Raw genomic sequence first — 20,913 nt, 5'->3', positions numbered from 1 at the left:
AATGAGAGCGGTAAATGACTGTAATGAATACATGCATTAACATAAATGAATGTAACCAAATGACAGGGATTGACTGCACATTTACTACTGGAGAGAAACTCAACTATATCTTCGCCACACAGCCCTCCCCAACATATTTTACATGCTTTTCCCTGACAGCCGCAACTTAATACTCAGCTAGGTCTATTGCCATGCGTGCTGCCCAAATTGCGGGGTTCCCAAATAGGCATAGGCCTATGAGCTTGTGATTTGAATTTTTTTTTTTTAAAGAAGCTAATGATCCTTGATTCCTCTGTGGCCAGGTCATGATTTCTGGTGAAGTATTTTATTCATGATTAGACATGAGTAATTATATAATTTCGGCAAATTTATTTCCATTTACTTCCCTATTGGACCCACCTCTATGCCATTTTTCGCCTGTTCTATCGATTTTCATTTCAATTTTATTGTCCAGAAGCCAAAGGCATAATCCTAGTCATATTAGCAGCCCATCCTAGTTTTTGCATCTTTAGACTCCCCCTCATTCTAAGTTGCTAACAGAGACTTTCATCTCTGTCACATATGGAACCGCTATAAGGTGCACTGTTTAGAATGGTGTTCAGAAGGCAAATGTTTGAAAATTACGTTTTACTGGCTTCTTCATCACGAGTTACATGTTCTGTTAATATTCATTACAATAATCAAGATGTGATTTCTGTCATTCTGAGCACCGTGGGAAGACGCTATAATGGGTTATGCACCCAATGCATATGGGTCAGGTAAATTTCTCAAATAGCCGGTAAATTTAAATTCTTCCCGGTCACGATGTCCGGCGCCACAAGGGTTGTCAGCAGAAAAAACCTTGTTGTAAGTCCTTTGAATTCTAAATGTGGCTGGGCCAAACACCAAACCTAATGCTCTGACCTGTTCAATTTTATTCATCCAGCCTGGGTGTCGTGATTGAGTGGCTCGCCCTTCAACTGAACTGTGGAAAAGGCTTGGCTGAAACAAGAACTTACAACCTCAAATTAATTGTGTCTTCCCTGTCTCCTGAGCTCTCCATCTCTTGCATACTATATGACCATCCCTGGCCATCCCCGTACAACTGGCCCAGCGTCATCCGGGTTTGGCCGGGGTAGGCCATCATTGTAATTAAGAATCTGTTCTTAACTGACATGCCTAGTTAAATAAAGGTTCAATAAAAAATAAATAAAAATAAAAAGTGCCTTAGAGTAACACAGAAAGGATTGTGCATGTTTGTGTGCGTTATGGCATGCGTGCATGTGTGTGTGTACACCTTGAGAGTTTAGATGTGAGTGCATACGTGCCCATGTGCGCAACTCACCAGTGGGAAGGTCGACATGCTGAAGCTCATTCCTCACCAGTCCAGCGTTGTTGGGGGTTGAAGTGGCAAAGGAGAGGAAGCTGGTGAGACTGACCCATTCTATGCCTCTGCAGAACACACATTAAAAGCCCCAATAAAAAAATAAATTAACATGCCTCATCAGCCCTTGTCTGATGAGTTAGTTTTCCATCTAGATTTCACTCAAACCTTTATATAAATAAAAACAAACACTACATTTGCAAGCACTAAAGATAGGAGACGATAGAGCATTCCATTGCATACAGGGCACTTGCCCGCTTCAAATAATAAAAACTCAGACCTTTTCCCGACATTCCCCTAAGCTAACAAATACATTTTAAAGAATACATTTTCAAGACTTTTTAGTGCCTACAACTGTAGAATAGCGATAACAGAACAGTTGGCAACACCACTAAAACGTTCCATGGAATCAAAGAGACAACAATCCAGCAGAGAGCCCTTTGAGTGGTTTGACAGGCACAGAAAGGGAGCAGCTACAGTAAGCACCATGCTGTAATGAGATCCTAAATAGCCACATGATTAATTTCTACATTTTTCCCTAAAATTAAAATTAGAAGCAAAATAGCCCGACGTCCCTTGCCGTTCCAGGGCTGAACTGGCCTGATTTCCACCCTAACGACACACACCTCTCATATTATACATCTCACCACTGGCCCTCTGTCAGCAGGGAGAAGACTCACGGGGGCAGAGAGCATTGCTAACTGAGATGAGAAGTGATACATATGTTGTGATTCAAATATTGCATTTTGGGTAGACAATTATGCTATTGCTGTTATATTTTACTGTTAAAATAGGGCTCTAGATAAAACATTGTGTAGGCAGGCAGAGACTTTCATTACAGGAATCATAAGGATGACGTACTTTATACTCTTTGACCAAATCAGGGTTTTAGCCTCCTAACAAATATGAAGTTTTGAGTGAGGTGAATGAATGTGACCAACACATTTTTTTACTCGCAGAGCCAACATTTCTGCAGTATTGAAGGTCCTCAAAAACCCAGTGGCCTCCATCATTCTTAAATGGAAAAAGTTTGGAACGAACAAGACTCTTCCTAGATCTGGCCACCCAGCCAAACTGAGCAATCGGGGGAGAAGGGCCTTGGTCAGGAAAGCTACAGAGTTCCACTGTGGAGATGAGAGAACCTTCTAGAAGGACAACCATCTCTGCAGCACTCCACCAGACCAAGCCTTTATGGTAGAGTTGCCAGACGGAAGCCACTCCTCAGTAAAAGCCACATGACAGCAGAGAAGAATGGGAGAAGCTCCCCAAATACAGGTGTGCCAAGCGTCACACCAAAGAAGACTCGAGGCTATAACCTGTCAAAGGTGCTTCAACAAAGTACTGAGTAAAGGGTCTGAATACTTACACTACAGTTCAAAAGTTTGGGGTCACTTATAAATGTCCTTGTTTTTGAAAGAAAAACATGTTGTAACTTTAAATTGATCAGAAGTACAGTGTAGACGTTGTTATGGCTGCAACTGGCAGCACTGAGTAACCTGGAAGAGGTGGCCATTTCAAACGGCCTCCTACTCAAATCTTGCTCGTACAATATGAATATTATTATTCTTTTTGGATAGAAAACACTTTCTAGTTTCTAAAAGAGTTGGAATTATTTCTCTGAGTGAAACAGAAGACCTTCTGCAGCACTTTTCCTGACCAGGAAGTGAAATGTCAGAAATCTTTGCTCTTTTCAATCTGATGCCTATACATGGTCGTAACATATAGGAGTCTGCTGACAGTCTATACGCCTTCCTATTGGTGTAAAGAGGATGTCAGAGAAGAATTTTTTTTGCTCCTCTTGGTCTATGGTGGAAAAAAAACTATTTCTTTGACCTGAGCACCCACTTCCGGTATTCTGAAGGAAGTCGGATGGACTTTTGTTTTGCGTTCCTAACGAACGGCTAACAGCTCCGGCTCGAATTTTTTTTGATATATGTGACCATATCATCGTAATGTATGTTTTTTCAATATAGTTTAATCAGATTATTGAAACTTTATTCGGGAGTTTTGCCGTGTTCCGTTGTATGACTGTGTTTACGTTGTTCCACGGCTACTGGAAATGGTAAATGAACAGGGATATTTCTCATTCTGAAACGAAACAACGACTCATCTGGACAGAGGACGCCTGTTTCAACATTCTGATGAAAGATCAGCCAAAGTAAGACTCATTTTATGATGTTATTTCATATATCTGTCGTGCATGTGAACGGGTCGTGGGCGCCCAAATGTGTCTCTCTATTGTGGCTACGCTAATATAGCGATACATTTTGTTTTCGCTGTAAAACATTTCATAAATCGGAAATATTGTTTGGAATCACAAGTTGCCTATCTTTCAATTGCTGCAAACTATATATTTTTCGGAAATGTTTTATAATGAGTAATTAGCTATTTGACGTTGGTGTCTGTTGGTGTCTGTAAATATTATGGCTGCTTTCGGTGCACTTTCTGATTTGTAGCTGAAATGTAAAATATGATTTATACCTGAAATATGCAAATTTTTCGAAAAAAAATATGCTATACAATAAATATGTTATCAGACTGTCATCTGATGAATTTGTTTCTTGGTTAGTGGCTATTTATAGCTTTATTTGGTCGAATTTGTGATAGCACCTGATGGAGTAAGAAACTGATGGAGTTAGAAAAGTGGTGTCATTTGCTAACGTGGTTAGCTAATAGATTTACATATTTTGTCTTCCCTGTAAAACATTTTAAAAATCGGACATGTTGGTTTGATTCACAAGAAGTGTATCTTTCATCTGGTGTCTTGGACTTGTTAATGTGTGAAAGTTAAATATTTAAAAAAAATAGCTTTTGAATTTCGCGCCCTGCACTTGAGCTGGATGTGGTCATAAGTGTACCGGTGTCGGGCTTGCAGCCCAAACAGGTTAACCGCCATCGATAAGAAACAATACTGTGGAGCCGTATTCATTGACCTGGCCAAGGCTTTCGACTCTGTCAATCACCACATCCTCATCGGCAGACTCGATAGCCTTGTTTCTCAAATGATTGCCTCGCCTGGTTTACCAACTACTTCTCTGATAGAGTTCAGTGTGTCAAATCGGAGGGCCTGTTGTCCGGGCCTCTGGCAGTCTCTATGGGGGTGCCACAGGGTTCAATTCTTGGGCCGACTCTCTTCTCTGTATACATCAATGACGTCGCTCTTGCTGCTGGTGAGTCTCTGATCCACCTCTACGCAGACGACACCATTCTGTATACCTCTGGTCCTTCTTTGGACACTGTGTTAAACCTCGAGCCTATGGGGGGTGCTATTTCGATCTTGGAAAAATTGGTCTCCAAATTAAACTGCCTAGTACTCAATTCTTGCACGTACAATATGCATATTATTATTATTATTGGATAGAAAACACTCTCTAGTTTCTAAAACCGTTGGAATTATGTCTCTGAGTGAAACAGAACTCATTCTACAGCACTTTTCCTGCCAGGGAGTGAGATTTCAGAAATCTTGGCCTCTGTTCCCAGGTCAGTTTTTAAGTCCCTGTGAATGCTATGGGGCTACAAACACTGCCTACGCCTTCCTCTAGATGTCAGTAAGTGGTGACAATTTGAATGGAGTCGATTGCGCAATCTGGGACTTTATAAAAGACCGAAAGGCGGAAGTACCTTTCTTTTCTTCCCTGCGCTTGACGCACGATGGACGTCGGACTGGCCTCCTTCCAAGCTTTGGTTTAGCCAGTAATATATCTCCGGTCATGTTTGTACTCGTTATAGGTGTTAAAGACATCCTAAGGTAGTTAATTTAAACCGACTTATAGCAATTTATGTCAGTTTATTGCGATTTTCAAGCATTTCTTTGTGACGCACTTTGAAGAGTTGGACACTTTTCCTGTAGATGCCGAACGTCATTTCGACATGACAAGAGGACATCTTTCGACCAAAAGACGATTAGACCGGAGAAAGGACACCTTGCTCAAGATTCTGATGGAAGTTCAGCTAATAGTAAGAACTATTTATGCTGATAAATCGTTGTTCTGTTGAAAAATGTTAAATGCATTATCCGCCATTTATTTGGGGGTAGCTTCGCTTTGGCGCACCCTGTATTGCACAGTAGGGATAATTTTAAAAATGTAATTCAGCGATTGCATTAAGAACTAATTTGTCTTTCAATTGCTGTCCAACCTGTATTTTTTAGTCAAGTTTATGATTATTTATTGATTAGACTAGATCACTCTCCAAGATGGCGCCCGACATTTTCTGGCCAGTTTGGCTACTATTCTCATTGTATAACCACAATTCTTGTGGCTAAATATGCACATTTTCGAACAAACTCTATATGTATGTTGTAATATGATGTTACAGGAGTGTCATCTGAAGAATTCTGAGAAGGTTAGTGAAGAAATTAATATATTTTGGTGGTGATAACGTTATCGCTCTCTTTGCCTTGAATCAATGCTGGGGTAAAGTTTGCACATGTGGTATGCTAATATAACGATTTATTGTGTTTTCGCTGTAAAACACTTAGAAAATCTGAAATATTGTCTGAATTCACAAGATCTGTGTCTTTCCATTGCTGTGCGCTGTGTATTTTTAAGAAATGTTTTATGATGAGTAAATTGGTAATACACGTTGCTCTCTGTAGTAATTCTAGTCGCTTTGGGGAGATTTGTGATGGTGGCTGCAATGGCAAACTATGATTTATACCTGAAATATGCAAATTTTCTAACAAAACCTATGCTATACAATAAATATGTTATCAGATTGTCATCTGATGAGGTTTTTTCTTGGTTAGTGGCTATCAATATCTTTATTTGGTCGAATTGGTGATAGCTACTGGTGGAGAGAAAAAATGGTGGACTAAGAAAAATGGTGTCTTTTGCTAACGTGGTTGGCTAATAGATTTACATATTGTGTCTTCCCTGTAAAACATTGTAAAAATCAGAAATGATTGCTGGATTCACAAGAAGTGTATCTTTCATCTGGTGTCTTGGACTTGTGATTTAATGATATTTAGATGCTAGTATTTACTTGTGACGCTATGCTAGGCTATGCTAGTCAGCTTTTTTACTGGTGGGGGGTGCTCCCGGATCCGGGTTTGGGAGGAACTAGAAGTTAACTCTCCTGACGAACTTCAATGCCATACAACTCTCCTTCCGTGGCCTCCAACTGCTCTTAAATGCAAGTAAAAATAAATGCATGCTCTTCAACTGGTCGCTGCCTGCACCTGCCCGCCCGCCCATCCAGCATCACTACTCTGGACGGTTCTGACTTAGAATATGTGGACAACTACAAATACCTAGGTGTCTGGTTAGACTGTAAACTCTCCTACCAGACTCACAAACATCTCTAATCCAAAGTTAAATCTAGAATTGGCTTCCTATTTCGCAACAAAGCATCCTTGACTCATGCTGCCAAACATACCCTTGTAAAACTGACCATCCCACCAATCCTCGACTTCGGCGATGTCATTTACAAAATAGCCTCCAATACCCTACTCAATAAATTGGATGCAGTCTATCACAGTGCCATCCGTTTTGTCACCAAAGCCCCATATACTACCCACCACTGCGACCTGTAAGCTCTCGTTGGCTGGCCCTCGCTTCATACTCGTCGCCAAACCCACTGGCTCCAGGTCATCTACAAGACCCTGCTAGGTAAAGTCCCCCCTTATCTCAGCTCGCTGGTCACCATAGCAGCACCCACCTGTAGCACGCGCTCCAACAGGTATATCTCTGGTCACCCCCAAAGCCAATTCCTCCGTTGGCCACCTCTCCTTCCAGTTCTCTGTGGCCAATGACGGGAACGAACTACAAAAATCTCTGAAACTGGAAACACTTATCTCCCCCACTAGCTTTAAGCACCAGCTGTCAGAGCAGCTCACAGATTACTGCACCTGTACATAGCCCATCTATAATTTAGCCCAAACAACTAGATCTTCCCCTACTGTATTTATTTATTTTGCACCTTTGCACCCCATTGTTTATATTTCTACTTTACACATTCTTCCACTGCGAATCTACCATTCCAGTGTTTTACTTGCTATATTGTATTTACCTCGCCATCATGGCCTTTATTTACCTTTACCTCCCTTATCTCACCTCATTTGCTCACATTTTATATAGACTTAGTTTTCTACTGTATTATTGACTGTATGTTTGTTTTACTCCATGTGTAACTCTGTGTTGTTGTATGTGTCGAACTGCTTTGCTTTATCTTGGCCAGGTCACAATTGTAAATGACAACTTGTTCTCAACTTGCCTACCTGGTTCAATAAAGGTGAAATAAAAAATTAAATAAAAAAAAACTTAACCAAGTTTAATTCCTCCCAAATGGTCGATACAGACAATCGACATTTCACACAAGCACTGATATTTAACCCTTTCTCCTATGCTGAGTCTCCTCCTCCACAACTGAACAGCCAATGCATCTCTGTTGCTAGACAGAACCTTAGTGATAACTGTTCTTCCTCACTTCCTCTGACCTGACCTCTACCCCAAAGTGCTCACTCCTCCCCAACTCACGGCTGTCACGGTTATTGATTCCAGACTGTGTCTCTTCTCCTCCCAGAGGATCCCCAATGGCTAACAATAACATATCCTGACATAATGTAAACGTTATACATGACCCTCTCTCCCTCAGTGACATTGTAAGTTTCTAAGATCGCCACCTCTCTCCCCGTATCAATGCCTGCCACATGTAAATCGCTTCCCTGCACTCAACACATTCCAAGTTTAGTTGCACACACTGTATACCTTCCTCCTATAACCCTTAACTTCTGGTGTAGACCCTCTACACCTTAGCACTCCATCGGTGACATGAATAAGTATATTTTCATATTCTCAGAACCCAGCAGCACCTCACTCAGGTTTCAACTCAGGTTGCATGGCCTTATCACATAGTATTCCATACATAAGTTAAGTGCGTGTGTAACAGCATATCAAATATGCTAATGTACTGGTGTGAAGGCATCTGGGCAGTGGAGTAAAGTAGCACCTCCATGCTCTGGACACTTCACTGACAGACACAGCAAACCTTCTTGCCACAGCTCGCATTGATGTGCCATCCTGGATGAGCTGCACTACCTGAGCCACTTGTGTGGGTTGTAGACTCCGTCTCATGCTACCACTAGAGTGAGAGCACCGCCAGCATTCAAATGTGACCAAAACATCAGCCAGGAAGCATAGGAACTGAGAAGTGGTCTGTGGTCACCACCTGCAGAATCACTCCTTTATTGGGGGTGTCTTGCTAATTGCCTATAATTTCCACCTTTTGTCTATTCCATTTGCACAAAAGCATGTGAAATTTATTGTCAATCAGTGTTGCTTCCTAAGTGGACAGTTTGATTTCACAGAAGTGTGATTGACTTGGAGTTACATTGTGTTGTTTAAGTGTTCCCTTTATTTTTTTGAGCATGTTGATGGTAGAGGTCAATGAAATGGAATGTTTGGAGAGCCTATTGAGTTTGAGCCCACTAGACTTAAATAGCCTGTCTAATGCCAACACCGCATTAAATCTGCACCGAAGTAGTTGGGAGGAGACGCAAATCACGGCTAAATGAATGGTGGCTTTTGTGATGAAAGTGAGTAGGTGATTATCAAATGGCTCAGTGGGTGTCTTGGGCAGAGCCATGAGTGGACAATGATGAGTGGACAGTCCTTGATTTGAGACACCACACTAGGGAAGTGGGTGATGTTACTCACTTGACTTCACAGGAGTGGACACTCAGGTCCTTGTGCAGAAGACCACTGGTGAGGTTATAGACCAGAACTGACCCATTACTGGTACCTGTGGACAGACAAAGAGAGACGTATACAGTTATAATAGGAGCAAATCCTAACTTACCTGAAGTCAGATTTCTACATCTAAGTCTCCCATCAATTTCTGAATTTGGCCCCAATAAAACAGTTACTGATGGAGGCACATTAACATTATTAATACAATTACTAAATGTATATAAATTGGAGCAATAGTGTGCGGCAGGCCTAGAATTCACCGGCGGTATCGACGGATACTTATTAGCCAATGCACGTCATCGGTACTTTTCACAGGCATCGCAGCTCCAAAGTACAAGTGAAGACAGACATATTGGGGATGTAACGGTGCGCCTCCATATCGAACTCCGAGGTGCACATTGAAGATATTACGAAACTAAAAGCAAAATCACTAGCCTTCAGTTTGTTCGGAAAGTATTTAGACCCCTTGACTTTTCACATATTGTTAGGCTACAGCCTTATAAAATTGGTTAAATTGTATATTTTTCCTCATCAATCTACACAGAAGACCCCATAATGACAAAGCAAAAACTGTTTTTTATAAATTGTTACAAATTTATTCAAAATAAAAAACTGAAATATCACATTTACGTAAGTATGCAGACCCTTTACTCAGTACTTTGTTGAAGCACCTTTGGCAGCGATTACAGCCTCGAGTCTTCTTGGGGATGATGCTACAAGCTGGGCACAACTGTACTTTGGGAGTTTCTCCCATTCTTCTCTGCAGATCCTCTCAAGCTCTGTCAGGTATGGGGAGTGTTGCTGCACAGCTATTTTAAGGTCTCTCCAGAGGTGTTTGATCGGGTTCAAGTCCGGCCACTTAAGAACATTGAGGCTTGTCCCAAAGCCAAACCTGCGTTGTTTTGGCTGTGTGCTTAAGGTCGTTGTCCTGTTGCAAGGTGAACCTTCGCCCCAGTCTGAGGTCCTGTGCGCTCTAGAACCGGTTTTCTTCAAGGATCTCTCTGTACTTTGCTCGGTTCATCTTTCCATCGATCCTGACTAGTCACCCAGTCTCTGCCGCTGATCACCACAGCATGATGCTGCCACCACCATGCTTCACCTGTTGTCTGTAGCTTGCGAGGTATGGAAACACTTTGTTGCTTTTATAGATTTTGTCTTGTTGGTTTTGTGCTATGTTGCTCTGTCTGCATGCTACGTCTTGCATGTCCTATGTTGCTCTGCGTGTGCTCACTGCTCACTGATTGTCTGCATTGTTACTGTAATTGTTTTTAATAACCTGCCCAGGGACTGTGGTTGAAAATTAGCCTGCCGGCTAAAACCGGCACTTTTACTGAAACGTTTAATGTGCACTGTCCCTGTAAAAATAAAAACAAACTCAAACATCTTAGGTTTCCTCCAGACGTGAGGTTCTCTCATTCAGGCCAAAAAGTTCAATCTTGGTTTCATCAGACCAAAGAATCTTGTTTCTCATGGTCTGAGAGTCATTTAGGTGCCTTTTGGCTAACTCCGAGCGGGCTGTAAAGTGCCTTACACTGAGGAGTGGCTTCCATTTGGCCACACTACCATAAAGGCCTGATTGGTGGAGTGCTGCAGAGATAGTTGTCCTTCTGGAACTCTATAGCTCTGTCAGAGTGAACATCGGGTTCTTGGTCACCCCTTCTCCCCCGATTGCTCAGTTTGGCCGGGCGGCCAGCTCTAGGAAGAGTCTTGGTGGTTCCAAACTTCATTCATTTAAGAATGGAGGCCACTGTGTTCTTGGGGACCTTCAATACTGCAGAAATGTTTTGGTACCCTTCCCCAGGATTGTGCCTCGACACAATCCTGTCTCTTAGCTCTACAGACAATTCATTCTACCGCACGGCTTGGTTTTTGCTCTGACATGCACTGTCAACTGTGGAACTTTATATAGACAGGTGTGTGCCTTTCCAAATTATGTCCAGTCAATTTACTTTCCCACAGGTGGACTCCAATCAAGTTGAAGAAACATCAAGGACAATCAATGGAAACAGCTACATTTCAAGCCTCATAGCAAAGGATTGAATACTTATATAAATAAGGTATTTCTGTTTTGTAATTTTAATACATGATTTATTTAACACATTTTAGAACACGGTTGTATTTGTATTTATAATGGATCCCCATTAGCTGCTGCCAACTCTTCCTGGGTTCCGGCAAAATTAAGGCAGTTAAATTTTTTTTTAAACATTACAATACATTCATTACATAATTCACAACACACTAAGTATGTGCCCTCTGCCCATACCCCACTACCACATACACTCCCGTTCAAAAGTTTAGGGTCACTTAGAAATATCCTTGTTTTTGAAAGAAAAGCCATTTTTTTACCCATTAAAAATAACATCAAATTGATCAGAAATACAGTGTAGACATTGTTATTGTTGCAAATGACTAATGTAGCTGGAAACGGCTGATTTTTATGGAATATCTACATAGGCGTACAGAGGCCCATTATCAGCAACCATTACTCCTGTGTTCCAATGGCACATTGTGATAGGTAATCCAAGTTTTTCATTTTGAAAGACTAATTGATCATTAGAAAACCCTTTTGCATTTATGTTAGCACAGCTGACACAGGTAGTGTATCTACAACACAAAATCCATGTGTACGTGTGTGTGTGTGTGTGTATAGTGCCTATGTTATCATGTGTGTGTATGCATGTTTGTGTTGCTTCACAGTCCCTGCTGTTCCATAAGGAGCATTTTCATCTGTTTTTAAATCTGATTCTACTGCTTGCATCAGTTACCTGATGTGGAATAGAGTTTCATGTAGTCACAGTTTTATGTAACGTAACAAAAATGTGGAAGGGAAGGGGTCTGAATACTTTATGAATGCACTGTTTGTCAATCTATCTATAGTACAATAGTACCTATTCCATTCTGTCCTACAAAGGCAAAACGCAGTAACTAAACTTTTTTTACTGTAAAATTTGACATTAACAATTTTTTTTTTTTAAATCTAGACAGCCATTTAAGATCATCCATTTTATATGTTGATCAAATGGCTTGTTCTTGTGTCAGGAAACTAAATACCACAATCAGATAATATATCTGACCATTACAAGTCCAAAGATTTTTCACCAAATTCTTAGTTACAGCGTTTTGCCTTTGTAGGTCAGCATTGGTCAGCTTGTTGTTGTGTGTGAGAAATACATATTCCTAACAGACTCTGGGACAGTTCATACATCCACTGTACATCAAAAAACACTTTTAAAAGCAACAAGGCAGATGCAACAGATCAGAACCGTCAGCTTAAAATGTTGAAATAATGTGAAGAAATAATATTTTAAGTGCAGCAATGAGCACACAGAATTAGGCTATCAGCGTGAATGTTCCAAAATGCAATTAGCAGGAAAATTAACTAACTCCAGAATGTGGCTTTAAGTTAATTAAATGGGGTTCATACACTCATATTTCTTGACAACCTGAACTTAATTAAATAACTTGTGTTTTCAAAGAAGATCAATACAATAGGTGTAAGGAGTGGTCCTAGTAAATAATTAAAGTGTCCAGCACAGCACACTTATTGACTATAGATTAGAATTAGCTTATTATCATTACCGAAGTTAAGGATCTCGTTATCAAAAAGGACCTAAAAATTACGCGGTAATGAGAAATGTGTATTTCGGTAATGAGAGGCGTTTTGCTCAATCTGCAAGTAATAGGAGACAGCCATTATGAATCAGCAAACAATTGACCATATCACTAAAGCCCATTCATGCCTCAATGTTGGTAAGGTAATGGTTCTCTACGTTTTTCTCAATTTGAGCATTTTAGTCTCATCAGCCCAACAAAACAATGTATAAACTTGATCTCCACTATAAAAAGCATCTACAAATTCTTACATTTCTTTTAGACTAACATTTAGTTTTCCACAGTAGAGATTTGTATACATTTTGCCGTCTGTCTCTCCGACATTTGCAACATTGTTTCAATATTCAAATTTGATCTCCAGCTGCCCAATAGTAATGAACGTGTCGGGACTCCCGAGATCCTGTCGGGCTGTATCACCGCCGGGTACGGCAACTGCTCCGCCCACAACCGTAAGGCTCTCCAGAGGGTAGTGAGGTCTGCACAACGCATCACCGGGGGCAAACGACCTGCCCTCCAGGACACCTACACCACCCGATGTCACAGGAAGGCATAAAAGATCATCAAGGACAACAACCACCCAAGCCACTGCCTGTTCACCCCGCTATCATCCAGAAGGCGAGGTCAGTGCAGGGACCGAGAGACTGAAAAACAGCTCATCTCAAGGCCATCAGACTGTTAAATAGCCATCACTAGCCAGCTTCCACCCGGTTACGCAACCCTGCACCTTAGAGGATGCTGCCCTATATACATAGACTTGGAATCACTAGCCACTTTAATAATGGAACACTAGTTACTTTAATAATGCCTACACATACTGCTTTACTCATCTCATATGTATATATTGTTTTCTATTCTACTGTATTTTAGTCAATGCCATTCTGACATGGCTCGATCTAATATTTATATATTTCTTAATTCCATTATTTTACTTTTAGATGTGTGTATTGCTGTGAATTGTTAGATACTACTGCACTGTTGGAGCTAGGAACACAAGCATTACGCTACACCCGCAAAAAATATATATACTTTATATATACTACAAAATATATAGTATATACCGAGTTTCCATGAAACAGAGTATGTTACAATCCCTGAAGTCTCTCTGGAAGGAGATCCTGGCCTGTGTTCGATGATCAATCCTGGACACCAGGGCCGGATGATATCAGTATCAAAATAGTATTGTGGCAAAGAAACCAAACACCAAGTTGATTCAACTTATTTAGGAAAACAGCCCTAATGTTGGAAACAAACATTATCTTGTCATCCAAGGTCAAATGTAGTTATTTTCCAAGCTATAGCACACAATATGTTACATATGTCTGTATTTTACTGGACCAAAGACTTGCGTCTGCTTCGTGTTTAAATGTTTGCCATGGAAGAAATATTGTGTTACTGGTATAGTCACAGCCCTACCGTACACCCAGTCTGGACTGATTGATTGGTGCGGCAGTAACTGTCGCAGCCAACACGAGCATGATTGAATTAGATCACTCAGGGGAAAACATTTATCCCCCACTGTCACCAATCATCCTTCTCTCATACCGGGATATACTGTATTAACACCTTAATACACAAGGGGGTGCAAAAAACAACATTGGGTGTCTATTACCAGAATGCTAACAAAATTAGCACAAGTAATAGCGAATTTAAATAGAGTCTGCTAGCTAAAAATGCTAACGAGCGCAAACGACAATAAACAAGTTGCAAAGACAGACAATCCAGCTTGTAAAGTTATACTTAAACTCAGCAAAAAAATAAACATCCCTTTTTCAGGACCCTATCTTCCAAAGATAATTCCTAAAAATCCAAATAACTTCACAGATCTTCATTGTAAAGGGTTTAAACACGGTTTCCCATGCTTGTTCAATGAACCATAAACAACTGTGGAATGGTCGTTAAGACACTAACAGCTTACAGACGGTAGGCAATTAAGGTCACAGTTATGAAAACATTAAAGAGGCCTTTCTACTGAAAAACACCAAAAGAAAGATGCCCAGGGTCCCTGCTCATCTGCGTCAATGTACCTTAGGCATGCTTCAAGGAGGCATGATGACTGCAGATGTGGCCAGGGCAATAAATTGCAATGTCCGTACTGTGAGACGCATAAGACAGCGCTACAGGGAGACGGGACGGACAGCTGATCTTCCTCGCAGTGGCAGACCACGTGTAACACCACCTGCACAGGACCGGTACATCCGAACATCACACCTGCGGGACAGGTAAAGGATGGCAACAACTGCCCGAGTTACACCAGGAAAGCACAATCCCTCCATCAGTGCTCAGACTGTCCGTAATAGGCTGAGAGAGGCTGGAGTGAGGGTTTGTAGGCCTGTTGTAAGGCAGATCCTTACCAGACATCACCGGCAACAACGTCACCTATTGGCACAAACCCACCGTCGCTGGACCAGACAGGACTAGCAAAAAGTGCTCTTCACTGACGAATCGCGGTTTTGGTCTAACCAGGGGTGATGTTTGGATTTGCGTTTATTGTCGAAGGAATGAGCGTAACGAGGTCCGTCACGGTCTGGGGCGGTGTGTCACAGCATCAACGGACTGAGCGTGTTGTCATTGCAGGAAATCTCAAAGCTGTGCGTTACAGGGAAGACATCCTCCTCCCTCATGTGGTACCCTTCCTGCAGGCTCATCCTGACATGACCCTCCAGCATGACAATGCCACCAGCCATACTGCTCGTTCTGTGCGTGATTTCCTGCAAGACAGGAATGTCAGTGTTCTGCCATGGCCAGCGAAGAGCCCGGATCTCAATCCCATTGAGCACGTCTGGGACCTGTTGGATCGGAGGGTGAGGGCTAGGGCCATTCCACCCAGAAATGTCCGGGAACTTGCAGGTGTCTTGGTGGAAGAGTGGGGTAACATCCCACAGCAAGAACTGGCAAATCTGGTACAGTCCACGAGGAGGAGATGCACTGCAGTACTTCAGGTACTGCAGTACTTTGACCACCCCTTTGTTCAGGGACACATTATTTAATTTCTGTTAGTCACATGTCTGTGGTACTTGTTCAGTTTATGTCTCAATTGTTGAAACTTATGTTCAAACAAATGTTTGCTGAAAATAAAACGCAGTTGACAGTGAGGACATTCTTTTTTTGCTGAGTTTATATCAGCAAGAGCTACCGAACGTCATTTTTGGTGAGTTTGGACATATACAAGCGAATGTGAGAGAGACATTGATCAAATAAACGAGGTTTTGATGCATACTTGTCTGAAGGAAGCAGCATGTGTAGGCTACACACTGTGTCTATGTGGAGTATGGGGCAATGGGCCTACCCTGCTCTGCTCAGAAGAGGGGAGGGAATAAGACAGACCATAACGGAGAAGAGAAAATACGCAAGGAAATCAAGATAGCGACAGCTGTACAAATAACTTTGACTTCTCTAACACGGCAGAAAGCTAACCCAATATGACGCCCCATCACCTTGTCCGTTCAGCCACTAATTCTGCAAACCCCATTCGGTTAAACTTAGGGGCTGCGTTAATGTAGAATTCTGCATTTTTCACACAGGAAAAAAAAGAGAAAACAAGAAATATCTTCATACGTTCTGTAAACGTAGATGTAAACTGCTTCTTATTGCAATTTCTGCTCAGCATCAAACTAATTTTGTGCTTCAGTTGCACTTCACTCAGATGAGAATAAACAAACGGGCATTCTATCAGCAGACAGCACTGACTGATGTGTAGCTACTTCTCTCAGGTACTTCTCAGTTTTGCTAGCCTACTTTTCTCTGATAAAATGCAAGATTTACTTTAAGAAAAACAGAAATATTATGGCTGTGCATCGTTTTGTGCAAAAAATACCTTGCTTTTTTATTGCAAGCCCATTTACTTGCGTGGCTGCCAGCCAAATAGCGTTGCACTTCTGTTGTCAACTGATGAAAATGAAACTATTTACTGCCAGTGTTGCACTAATTAATTTTCTGTGAAGGAAAACTATAGTTGAATATCCCTGATTACTCTATTGATGCAAAAAAAAACAACGTTCAAAATAAAACACAAGCCGTCAATACACAACTGGACCCAGCTGCTCCCGCTTCTCCAGTTGTGCCATTTACAGTTGTGACTGACTCAACTGTTGTGGGGAAATATAGTAAGCTTCATAATGTAAAAGTAATGAGACAAGTGAAATAAAAACGGGATCTGCTTCATCTCCTAAGGTATTGCACAAGTTGACTGCAGGTATTTACTTTAAAGTAGCTATGAATATTAAAATGTGTTATTAAACTTCAAAAGGGATAGTTGAATAGGAACTTCAAAGGAATAGTTTATTAAAACTACCTGATGGTTTAGAACCTAAGGAAAAAATGGCAAACAGATGTACATGAAGAAATAGAAGAGAACCATTGGTCACAGATATGTGAAAATGTTCATACCTGCTCCTACAACCTAATATACTGACTGGACCGGGGCACGCGCGTATGTGCGCATGTTGATATTGTACATCTACACCAGATGCGATCAGGACACGCAGGTTGAAAATATCAAAACAAACTCTGAACCAACTATATTAATTTGGGACAGGTTCGGAACACATGAAACATTCATGACATTTAGCTAGCTAACTTGCTGTTGCTAGGTAATGTGTCCTGGGACATAAACATTAGGTTGTTATTTTACCTGAAATGCACAACGTCCTTTTTTTCTGGATGTTTGTAGAATTTTGACCCATTTTGAGTTACACAAAATTGTGTGTTCTCTACTCCAACAATTAATACACAGATAAAAGGGGAAATCTAGTTAGTTTCTCGTAATCTCTCCTCCTTCAGTCTTCTTCCACTGTGGACTTTATATGATGGTTGGCAACCAACTTTAAGGTGCATTACAACTACCCACTGGAATAGAGGGTGGACCTCAGTCCATCTTTCAATCACCCACATGGGTATATTCTCCTAAAAACCAATGAGGAGGTGGGAGAAGTGGGACTTGCAGAGAGTCAAGGGTGAAAAATAAAACAAAGTTATATTTCAGCGCCTGGCTACGCATTCAGCCAGTTGGTCTGCGCATGCTCTGAGGACACGGCTAGGGATGCCGTCTGGGCCGGCAGCCTTGCGAGGGTTAACACTTTTAAATGTTTTACTCACATTGGCTGCGGTGAAGGAGAGCCCGCAGGCATTGGTAGCGGGCCGTGTCAGTGGCACTGTATTGTCCTCAAAGCGAGCAAAGAAGTTGTTTAGTTTGTCTGGGAGCAAGACATTGGGGTCAGCAACGGGGCTGGTTTTCTTTTTGTAGTCCGTGATTGACTGTAGATCCTGTCACATACCTCTCGTGTCTGAGCCGTTGAATTGCGACTCTACTTTGTCTCTATACTGACGCGTAGCTTGTTTGATTGCCTTGGAGGGAATAGCTACACTGTTTGTATTCGGTCATGTTTCCGGTCACCTTGCCCTGATTAAAAGCAGTGGTTTGCACTTTGTTTTGCGCGAATGCTACCATCAATCCACGGTTTCTGGTTGGGGAAGGTTTTAATATTTGCCGTGGGTACATCACCGATGCACTTGCTAATAAACTCGCTCACCGAATCAGCGTATACATCAATGTTGTTGTTGGACGCTATCAGGAACATATCCCAGTCCACGTGATCGAAGCAATCTTGAAGCGTGGAGTCAGATTGATCGGACCAGTGTTGAACAGACCTGAGCACGGGCGTTTTCTGTTTTAGTTTCTGTCTATAGGCTGATTTGCCGAAAGGAGGGCGAGGGAGGGCTTTGTATGCGTCGCGGAAGTTAGAGTAACAATAATCCAGGATTTTGCAGGCCTGGGTCGCGCATTCGATATGCTGATAAAATTTAGGGAGCCTTGTTTTTAGATTAGCCTTGTTAAAATCCCCAGCTGCAATAAATGCAGCCTCAGGATGTGGTTTACAGAGTCCAGTGAAGTTCTTTCAGGGCCGTTGAGGTGTCTGCTTGGGGGGGGGGGGGGGGCGGTATACACGACTGATTATAATCTAAGAGAATTCTCTTGGTAGATAATGCGGTCGGCATTTGATTTTAAGGAATTCTAGGTGAACAAAGGACTTGGGTTCCTGTATGTTATGATCATACCACGACTCGTTAATAATAAGGCATACACCCCCGCCCTTCTTCTTACCAGAGAGATGTTTGTTTGTCGGCACGATGCGTGAAGAAACCAGGTGGCTGTACGGACTCTGATAACGTATCCCGAGTGAGCCATGTTTCCGTGAAACAGAGAACGTTACAATCTCTGATGTCTCTCTGAAAGGCAACCCTTGCTCGGATTTCGTCTACCTTGTTTTCAAGAGACTGGATATTGGCAAGTAGTATACTCGGGAGCGGTGGGCGATGTGCCTGTCTACGGAGCCTGGCCAGAAGACTGGGATCCGCTGGGATCCGATCCATTGTCCTGGGTGGTGGACCAAACAGAGGAACCACTTAGGGAAAGTCATATTCCTGGTCATAATGTTGGTAAGTTGACGTTGCTCTTAAATCCAATAGTTCCTCCCGGCTGTATGTAATAAGACTTAAGATTTCCTGGAGTAACAGTGCAAGAAATAATACATTAAAAAAACAAAATACTACATAGTTTCCTAAGAACGCAAAACGAGGAGGCCATCTCTGTCGGCGCCGGAAGTGTAGTCTGTATGTAGTCAATACCAAGTTCAAAACTGCCTCTGGAAGAAACATCAGCACAATAACTGTTCGTCAGGAGCTTCATTAAATGGGTTTCCATGGCCAAGCAGCCACACACAAACCTAAAATCACCATGTGCAATGCCAAGCGTTGGCTGGCTCGCCACCATTGGAGTGATGAATCACGCTTCACCATCTGTCAGTCTGATGGACGTATCTGGGTTTGGTGGATGCCAGGAGAACGCTACTTACCCCAATACATAGTGCCAACTGTAACATTTGGTGGAGGAGGAATAATGGTCTGGTGCTGTTTTTCATGGGTCGGGCTAGGCCCCTTAGCTCCAGTGAAGGGAAATCTTAACGCTACAGTATACAATGACATTCTAGGTCTGTGCTTCTAACTTTGTGGTAACAGTTTGGGGAAGGCCCTTTCTTATTTCAGAATGGCAATGCCCCTGTGCACAAAGCGAGGTCAATACAGACATGGTTTGTCGAGATCGTTGTGGAAGAACTTGACTGGCCTGCATAGAGCCCTGACCTCAACCCCATCAAACACCTTTAGGATGAATTGGATCGCCGACTGCAAGCCAGGCCTAATTGCCCAACATCACTAATGCTCTTGTGGCTGAATGGAAGCAAGTCCATTGTGTCTAGGAATTTATATACATCCATCTCCAAGATTATGTTTTTGGGAATTGTAAATATTGGTGATCAATAGAGACATGTTTATAATCTAGGTCAAATTGCTGTATAGCTAAAAATGTATAGCCATCAGTTGGAAAGCCTTACATCCACCCTCAATAACAACCTGGAGGACTGAACTGTGTAGCTACATCCAATTAGACTCTGTACATTACAAAACCAAACATGAACCAGACACATTCCACAGTTTGGAAACAGTATGCTGACCATCTTAGAGGATGTTTTGTATAGTTGCTGTTTTTGTGATGTATGTGAAGAAGAAAAAAAACACTGTCAATTGAACACCGAAATTCCGAAAGGTCCAACTAAAATTTGACTTCCGGTTTACCAACCCCTCCGAAAGACACACATGCATTTACAGGTTGGAGATGTTGGAGCAGCGGGCTGCCAAACTGGCCACCTGTGGAGCAGTTATTGGGGAGGTTAAGTGCCTTGCTCAACGGCACAACGGCGGGCAACGGCATTTAGGATTTCGATACCAGCAACCCTGGCATGCCAGCTCACTTTCAGCCAGATTTTCCCCGTCAGACCCGGGATTTGAACTGGCAACCCTCTGGGGGGAAAAAATGCTAGATGCTACTTGCTGCTCCTAACTAAACTAAACATAAAGCACTGTTGTGGCGGAAAAAGATAACTGAACCGAAATAGCACCGTAACAGCAAGTGTGCACACCAGATAACACTCAAGAATACGCAACTTCTCCAAACCGTGATGTATGCAAACCTGCATCCATTTTAGTCATTTAGCAGACAATCTTATCCAGAGCGACTTACAGGAGCAATTAGGGATAAGTATCTTCCTCAAGGGCACAGACAGATGTTTCACCTAGTCGTCTCTGTGATTCGCCCTTTCGTTTACTGGCCCACAAAGCTCTTAACCGCCAGGTTACCTGCTGCATGCACATAAACACATATAGGCCTTTACCGAATTATTCCTAATTGTGTCTAGC

General features: G+C 42.0%; 1 protein-coding gene across 2 annotated transcripts in view; it reads right to left on the bottom strand.

Moving 5' to 3' along the window:
- wdr11 (WD repeat domain 11) overlaps positions 1-20,913 on the bottom strand; it is a 142,135-nt gene that overhangs the window by 61,528 nt on the left and 59,694 nt on the right. For both annotated transcript variants that reach the window (XM_071379724.1, XM_071379725.1), the window contains exons 11-12: positions 9,019-9,103; positions 1,325-1,431 (exon numbers count right to left, since the gene is read on the bottom strand). In XM_071379724.1, coding sequence (XP_071235825.1) covers positions 1,325-1,431; positions 9,019-9,103 — 192 coding nt within the window. The remainder of the gene's footprint in view (positions 1-1,324; positions 1,432-9,018; positions 9,104-20,913) is intronic.

The sequence above is a fragment of the Salvelinus alpinus genome, chromosome 32, assembly GCF_045679555.1.
Source record: "Salvelinus alpinus chromosome 32, SLU_Salpinus.1, whole genome shotgun sequence".
Taxonomy (NCBI): Eukaryota; Metazoa; Chordata; class Actinopteri; order Salmoniformes; family Salmonidae; genus Salvelinus; species Salvelinus alpinus.
This window is presented reverse-complemented; position numbering and strand designations above follow the sequence as displayed.